Source organism: Hemibagrus wyckioides, linkage group LG24 (genome assembly GCF_019097595.1).
Source record: "Hemibagrus wyckioides isolate EC202008001 linkage group LG24, SWU_Hwy_1.0, whole genome shotgun sequence".
NCBI classification, from domain to species: domain Eukaryota; kingdom Metazoa; phylum Chordata; class Actinopteri; order Siluriformes; family Bagridae; genus Hemibagrus; species Hemibagrus wyckioides.
The window spans coordinates 20,054,956-20,062,455 of NC_080733.1; the positions used below are offsets into that span (position 1 = coordinate 20,054,956).

Below are 7,500 nucleotides of genomic sequence, written 5' to 3' on the forward strand. Positions count from 1 at the left end.
TGTGTTTTAAGTAGTAAAATAATCTAATAAATATCTTAAAGCCCTTGTTTGTCTTTAAAGATCATTAATAATTAAAAAAAAAAACTAGAGTAAACAATACGAAAAACTTTATTTAGTTTTACTTTATAAAGTTTATTTTGAAAGGTGTCCGGGAGGACCCAGTGGGTGTCCACTGTAGTCGCCTGATATAAATCCCAGTAACTCGCTAGTGCAGGTAAATAAATCCATGCTAAATTAGGAAGCTTGTGTTATTTTACTCCTATAACTGAATAGATTTAATCTACCGGTGACTTAAACTATTCACATGAAAGCTCGTGATTATTTCTAGCCAGTTAGTTAAGGTGAGCCGCTAGCTTTTGTATGTAGCATAGTGTCGCCAAACAAAACGTTAAAATTATCTGAAAATGCATTCAGGTTCTCGGAAGTGCAATGTTGTGTTGTAAATCTCGATAAAGCTAGATTATAACCCTCGTTAAGTTTGTATTATTGTTTCAGGAAACATTTATCAACATTGTGACTAATGCAGGTTTAGTATGGAAAGTCGGAAGTGACGTAATCGCTCATCACGCGCTTCTGAGAGTTAATGTGATGTTAAATGTTGTTAATCGACTGAATCTGGAGTAAATGTAACGCTGTTTTATCTCTGTGCTGAAGTTTCAAGACCTTTTCTGCTTATTCGTGAAGAGTCGCAAACGAGTCGGTTCTTAGAGTCTGTTCATTTAGGTGAATCGTTTTCTGTCGTAGTGAGGATATTCTATTTATCAGGGAAAAATGTGAATTAATATCCTTACTGAAGCACAGACACACCGGCATGAACCCTCTAATACAGCCATGCTTACAGTTCTTTAACTAGATAAAAAAAAAAAAAAAAAAGTGGTGTTAATTTCTGATCATTATTTGTCAAATACATTTTCCTGAAACAATATCAGCTATAATTAGGCAAAGTACAAACAATCAGTGATGAAAACTTCCCAAAAACTGCTCTTGTGTATGGGAAAACGGTAATGAGCCAAAAGAGTCGACTCTTTTTGGTGAATGTGTCAGATAAAGTGACTCACTAAAAAGATCCGGTAATGCCCCTGTCTTCTGTTCACTTTTCAGATCCATCCAGGTGCATGCTGGGATTGCAGGCTCTGTTCGGCATTGGTCTCCTTGTGACGTCACGGGGAGCCTCTGTCCTTGCACGCAGAGCTGCACACACACACGTGTGTGAACACGCTTACACACCACGGTTCAGCAGGCAGGCCTGCAGCATGGCCCAGGCGCTCAGGTACTTAGGGTGAGTAGGACATGTCCTGAGGTTCTCCTAGATGAACACGGTCTAGAGGAAAACTTTACATACAACGTGTGTGTGTGTGTGTGTGTGTGTGTGTGTGTGTGTAGTCAGGAGGAAGCTCAGCGGATCGATGAGGAACTTTTCTCTGTGTACAGCTTCAGTGTGGATCAGCTGATGGAGCTGGCTGGACTAAGCTGTGCTACAGCGGTCACTAAAGTAATGACCGGTTTTCACACACGACTGAAACACACACTGTCTTTACAGTAAACTCACACATGTTCCCTGTGTGTGTGTGTGTCTCAGGCATACCCTCTGCAGTCTCTGCTCAAACTCCCTCCCCGTGTGTTGGTGATTTGTGGTCCGGGGAATAACGGAGGAGACGGACTGGTCTGCGCTCGGCATCTCAGACTGTTCGTGAGTCTCACGCTTCCACTTCCTGTTTCTCCTTCATTAAATCAGGGTGTGATGAGATGCTTACACGAGGAAATCAAACACAATCCTGTTCTACAGCAGCAGGTTTTCATGGTGTGTGTGTGTGTGACAGGGATATGAACCTGCAGTTCTTTACCCAAAACGACCAAACAAACAGCTTTTCCGGAATTTAACCACTCAGTGTGAGAAGATGGAGATTCCCTTCCTGTCTGAGATGCCAGAGGTAAAAAACAAAGCCTGGTACACACACACACACACACACACACACACACACAAACAGAGAGAGACCATACTTCCTTTAATGGAACTGAAGCACAGGTCACACCTCTTTTATGCCTTAGCGTTCTCTTTGTTTTCTAATTGTTAGGAGTGTATATAATTATAAATGAATGATCACACTCTCCCTCTCACACACACACACACACACACACACACAGAGAGAGGTGTAACTGGTTCCTGTTGGTCCTGCAGGCTGATGAGGTGGATGAGGTTTATAATGTGGTTATCGACGCCATCTTTGGGTTCAGCTTTAAAGGGGCGGTGCGCGAGCCGTTCGCCGCCATTTTATCCACGCTGAAGAAGATCAGCGTTCCGATCGCCAGTGTGGACATCCCATCAGGTGAGGAGCTCAGAACCTTACACATCATAATAAAACCCTGCTGTCACCTGCTGGGGGTGTGTGTGTGTCTGTGTGTGTGTGTGTCTGTGTGTGTGTGTGTCTGTCTGTGTGTGTGTCTGTGTGTGTGTGTGTCTGTGTGTGTCTGTGTGTGTGTGTCTGTGTGTGTCTGTGTGTCTGTGTGTTTGTGTGTGTCTGTGTGTGTCTGTGTGTGTGTTTGTGTGTGTCTGTGTGTGTCTGTGTGTGTGTCTGTGTGTGTGTGTCTGTTTGTCTGTGTCTGTGTGTGTGTCTGTGTGTGTGTGTCTGTGTGTGTGTGTCTGTGTGTGTGTGTCTGTGTGTGTGTGTCTGTGTGTGTGTGTCTGTGTGTGTGTGTCTGTGTGTGTGTCTGTGTGTGTTTGTCTGTGTGTGTTTGTCTGTGTGTGTGTGTCTGTGTGTGTGTGTCTGTGTGTGTGTCTGTTTGTCTGTGTCTGTGTGTCTGTGTGTGTGTGTCTGTCTGTGTGTGTGTGTGTGACTGTGTGTGTGTGTCTGTGTGTGTGTGTCTGTGTCTGTTTGTCTGTGTGTGTGTGTCTGTGTGTGTGTGTCTGTGTGTGTGTCTGTTTGTCTGTGTCTGTGTGTCTGTGTGTGTGTGTCTGTCTGTGTGTGTGTGTGTGACTGTGTGTGTGTGTCTGTTTGTCTGTGTCTGTGTGTGTGTCTGTCTGTGTGTGTGTGTGTAAACAGCACTGAATGAAACTCTCCTTTATGTTTTGTGTCTTTGTGAATTCTCATGTCTGTATTTGAATGTTTTTTTAAACCTGACCCAGACCCTGGTTCTGGTTCTGAAGTTTTGTTAGTGTTTCAGGTTGGGACGTGGAGACCGGAGCCTCTGACGGGATTCAGCCCGACCTACTGGTCTCTTTGACCGCTCCCAAGAAAGCTGCTTCTCACTTTCAAGGCCGTTATCACTACCTGGGCGGGAGATTTGTCCCTCCGGCTCTGGACAGGAAGTACGCTCTGAACCTGCCGCAGTATCCTGGGACGGAGTGTGTGCTCCAACTCAACTGACCAGGGACCGAGACGGATGGACAGACACTCACAGTCAGACACTCTCTCTGTGTTAAATTGTTTAAAATTTATGTTTGAATGTCATTAAAGCTCACAGTCTGGAGTACACACACACTCTGGTCTATAATCTGTGTAGAAAATGTAGAAAGACTGTGGCTCCGTTACTCCTGAGGTGAAAGCTCTGATCATTCACCCAAATCTACTCTGAATTCCTGAGCCCTGACGCCGGGGCGGTGTCCTCATACACATTTAATACGTCCACCTGATGGAGTGGGTCATCATCATCAACATCATCATCAGCTCAGAGGAAGAAGACGAGTGTGAATGTTGAAGTGTTTTATTGTGTAGATGTTTTGGTGAAGCGACATGGCAGGGATACGACTCTACATAAATATTTCATCATCATCTTCACAGGGAAGAGGTTTATAATAAACATTATGAGACTGGGAGCTTTGCTTTTAAAAAGTGGGGGAAACGTTCTAAACGTCACATTAAAAAAAAAAAACAAACACAAAAACAACACAATGACGTGTAAACATCATCTCCAGGACTGGACTTCTGTGTTTCATCAGCTCTAAAATAAATACTCTCATTTTAATCCAGTCTTAAAGTGACTGGACACCACCCTCACCGGACCTAGCCCTGTGTTCCAATCCCATATACAACACACACACACTTACTCGTCCACTTCATCACACACACACACACACACACACTCGTCCACTTCCCCTAGACACTCCACGTCATCACACACACACTGTGTCGGAGTGTATGGTGCATCACACACACACACACTGAGTTCCCTTAACTCGCTAAAACATGAATCTAAGTGAGTTTAAATAAATCATGCTAGCGTGTTAGCGCAGGAATGAATTTATTTGAAACGTTAGCATTTTCTCCTCAGAGCGTGAACACACCTCAGAGGTTTGAGTTGAGAGCGTGCGCTCTGTTAGCACCTCAGCCTGCGTGAGGTGTTTACTTTAGGACTGGATGTAGAGGCGATGCTAATGTTCTGACATCAGTGCTGATAATAAAACTCTCCTCCTGCATGGATCTGCTTTAATGAAGAACATCTGACTTCAAATCAGTGATTTCACTCAAACTTCCCAATTTAATTTGACTTCCTCCTCAGAAGTTCCCTTTTCCCACTTGGCCATGAGCTCATCATGCTAATCCTCCGCTAGGATGCTAATGATTGTGCTTTCTCTTTTTTTCAGTTCCTGTAGGATTATATGGATGATACAGCCAATTTTTGTTTTTTAAACTGTTCAACAAAAATGAATCTAACGTGTGTCTAACTTTAATCTAATGATCAGGTGAAATGTGAAGTGGATTAAAATGAGCTGTTTACTGGGTTTACTGGTTTTAGCAGATTTTGATGGTAAATAAAAACGTACTGTTGGAATTTCCCACATTCAGGAATCAGTTGCAGATTTTCTTAACCCAGACGGAACACACTGACCACGACTCGACCCTCAACTAACGGATTTCACTGGAGCTGAGGAGAAGGAACATGGCTGACCGAGGGCACCGAGTCTAGAGGAAGTGGACGAGTGTGCATTGGAGCTCAGGATTGGAACACAGCTGAGGGAGCAGCTTGACTGTAAGGCAGTGTGGAGCTGGTAAGGCTGTAGGCATCTGTGTGAGGATGATGATGATGATGATGATGAAGGTATCTTCACTGTTTCCTGCAGCAGCTCCTGCTCTCTTCTGTAGCTTCGATGATGGGTCCGGTGGTGCCGAGAGTCACGGCGCTGATGGAGCCACGGGTCACCTGTTTACTCGCAACCTTCCTGTGGATTTCTGACACACACACACACACACAAAGTTATCTACACATGTGCACATGAACCCTCTGTAGTGTGCACTACTCAGTAAAGTTCTGTCTTATTAGTCCAGGCCCTGATTCTACATTTAACAACGCTACTGTTACAATCCTAATTATACAGGAAACAGCACCTCCTGGTGGCAGGTGTGTGTGTGTGTGTGTGTGTGTGTGTTATATTTAGAGAATTTGGATGGTGATTGATGACTCCTTCGTGTAGACATCAGCAAGCAGAGAACCCGTACCTGTGAGAACCTGGAGGAAGGCAGTCTCGACATTGGTGGACTGGAGAGCTGAAGTTTCGATGAAGAGCAGACCTTTACTCTCTGCAGGAAGAAGCAGAATGAGTTTCCTACAGAAGCATTCTCCAGGAGAACTACAGCAATATCTCTGTATCAGTGGAACCTCAGTGCTTGTGGTTCTGAGTGAAATATCAGAACAGAACCCTCAACTAAAATACAGCACATGCTTAGAGAACTCTGGCTTTCTGAAAGGTTCTTGATGAACATCCTTCTAAACATACACTACATAACCAAACATAAGTGCCCCCTGACCATCACACCCAGAAGGTCTGGTTCCAGATTTATTCTCCTCTCTTCACTGTTCTAATCAGCTCTAGTCTTCTGGAAGGTTCTCCACTAGATATTGGAGTGTGTCTGTGGGGATTAGTGATCATTCAGCTACAAGAGCATTAATGAGATCATACTCTGGTGTTGTGAGAGTTAGGATATCTGAGGGACAGTGGGTGGTCAGTGGGGTTAAGTCAGAGTTTCTGTGCAGGACACTCCAGTTCTTCACTCCAACCTTCACCTCCACACCATGTCTTCATGTAGCTGCTCTGTGCACAGGGACATGGTCATGATGGAGCAGGGACTGGTCCAGAGAATCAGTGAAGCTCCACACACTCACACTCACACACACACACCCCTTCTGTACTACTGTGGGGCCCTATAGTGAAAATTGTCATAGCAATTTTTATGTTCACCTAAGAATGTCTTTGTATAACGTTTGTAAACATTCCTACAACGTTGCTGCAACATTTCCTTAACGCTGGTTGTGTTTGTAGAACGTTGTAGGAACGTTACAGACTGACCTTCTTAAAACGTTTCATGAGTATTCTCATATTCTTCTGCTGATTTTATTTCTCTTTACCTGCGAAAGCTTTGGCCTCATCCGTGGGGACGGTGCGCTGGGTTGCCAGATCACTCTTATTCCCCACCAGCATGATGACGATGTGAGGGTCAGCATGGTCGTACAGCTCCTTCAGCCAGCGCTCCACGCTTTCGTAGGTCAGGTGTTTGCTGATGTCGTACACCAGCAGAGCTCCGACCGCACCTCTGTAATACCTGAACAAAACATTTCACATCACTCTCATCCCCGCCTCGGGCCACGCCCACACCCTGACCACATTCTTCTGCTTTTGTTCTAACTGAGAACACACCTGAGTCAGGTAACTAACCTTAATTACCTGTTTACCCAAGACAGGTGTGGAGAGATACGTCTTCACTTCAGCTAGCTTCACACACAACCACCTGGGTTTATCTCAACTTCTCAAATTCAGAATTATTGGCACCCCTCAGGAAATTATATATATATATAAAATTGTTGTTTTTTTTTAGACAGGGCTGTGTGTCTGTTGCAGCGGTCAGTGAGTCAGATGATGAGAAAAAAGAAATTCCTCTAAATCTGACGTCCATTTTCTAAATCAAACACAGGATGAATAAAACTACAGCAGCGCTGAAAAAAAAAACACACTAAATATTTGTGAATAATCCAAAAAAAAACAGAGCTAGGAGTGGAATGGGATTTGTGATTGGATCTCTCAGACAGGAAGTAACACCTCTACAAAAAATAATCAGTAAAGCTCTGAGTGAAATGTAAATATCTGTAAACCTCCGCAGATTAAACCACACTGTGTCGCATTTCACCATCGGGTCCTTCTGATCTTCTGCAGTTTTATCCGTAGGGTTAGAGTTTTCTACAGTACTGGCAACCACACAAGTGACACTGTAGTCTGTCCTGGAGACAACTTCCTGTGTCACTTTCTGTCATTAATATTAATATCTAACTGCGATGGAAACGAGCGTCTCTCACACACTGATCCATTTCCTCTACACTCTCAGCTTTCTGCTCACAGATACACAAGACCCACTTAAACTCACAGATTTAATCAGAAAATAAACAAAAATAAACTAGACTAGACTAAAATAAAATGAAATAAACCAGGAATTGTGAACTTGGTTGCCAGATCTGAGCTTAAATAAATCACGGTAAATCCTAGCAGAAAAATCCCCCGAAGAAACAGAAAGT

General features: G+C 43.8%; 2 protein-coding genes across 6 annotated transcripts in view; one reads left to right on the forward strand and one right to left on the reverse strand.

Annotated features, from left to right (window-relative positions):
• Positions 1-79: 79 nt before the first annotated feature.
• On the forward strand, positions 80-3,473 carry naxe (NAD(P)HX epimerase). 5 transcript variants are annotated; one of them, XM_058377552.1, is made up of 7 exons: positions 80-214; positions 1,102-1,279; positions 1,384-1,492; positions 1,580-1,690; positions 1,821-1,931; positions 2,180-2,327; positions 3,163-3,473. In XM_058377552.1, exons 2-7 carry the CDS (start codon positions 1,116-1,118, stop codon positions 3,363-3,365), a joined length of 846 nt encoding a protein of 281 aa, XP_058233535.1. In that variant the 5' UTR covers positions 80-214; positions 1,102-1,115; the 3' UTR covers positions 3,366-3,473. The 5 variants fall into 5 exon arrangements, with proteins under 5 accessions (XP_058233535.1, XP_058233538.1, XP_058233539.1 ...); XM_058377555.1 differs by having other exon boundaries at positions 3,146-3,362; XM_058377556.1 differs by having other exon boundaries at positions 3,155-3,362.
• A 213-nt stretch (positions 3,474-3,686) lies between these two features.
• Positions 3,687-7,500, reverse strand: part of rab25a (RAB25, member RAS oncogene family a) — a 15,320-nt gene continuing 11,506 nt past the window's right edge. The window contains exons 3-5 of the mRNA XM_058377557.1: positions 6,343-6,536; positions 5,436-5,516; positions 3,687-5,168 (exon numbers count right to left, since the gene is read on the reverse strand). Of these exons, the coding sequence (XP_058233540.1) occupies positions 5,044-5,168; positions 5,436-5,516; positions 6,343-6,536 (400 nt within the window). The 3' untranslated portion in view covers positions 3,687-5,043. The remainder of the gene's footprint in view (positions 5,169-5,435; positions 5,517-6,342; positions 6,537-7,500) is intronic.

What these genes read in the sequence shown, in the direction of transcription:
- naxe (XM_058377552.1), top strand. Translation starts at nt 1,116, where the DNA reads ATGCTGGGATTGCAGGCTCTGTTCGGCATTGGTCTCCTTGTGACGTCA. An exon ending in TCCTGTCTGAGATGCCAGAG is followed by an intron (nt 1,932 to 2,179) that starts GTAAAAAACAAA and finishes TTGGTCCTGCAG; the next exon opens with GCTGATGAGGTGGATGAGGT. An exon ending in CAGTGTGGACATCCCATCAG is followed by an intron (nt 2,328 to 3,162) that starts GTGAGGAGCTCA and finishes TTAGTGTTTCAG; the next exon opens with GTTGGGACGTGGAGACCGGA.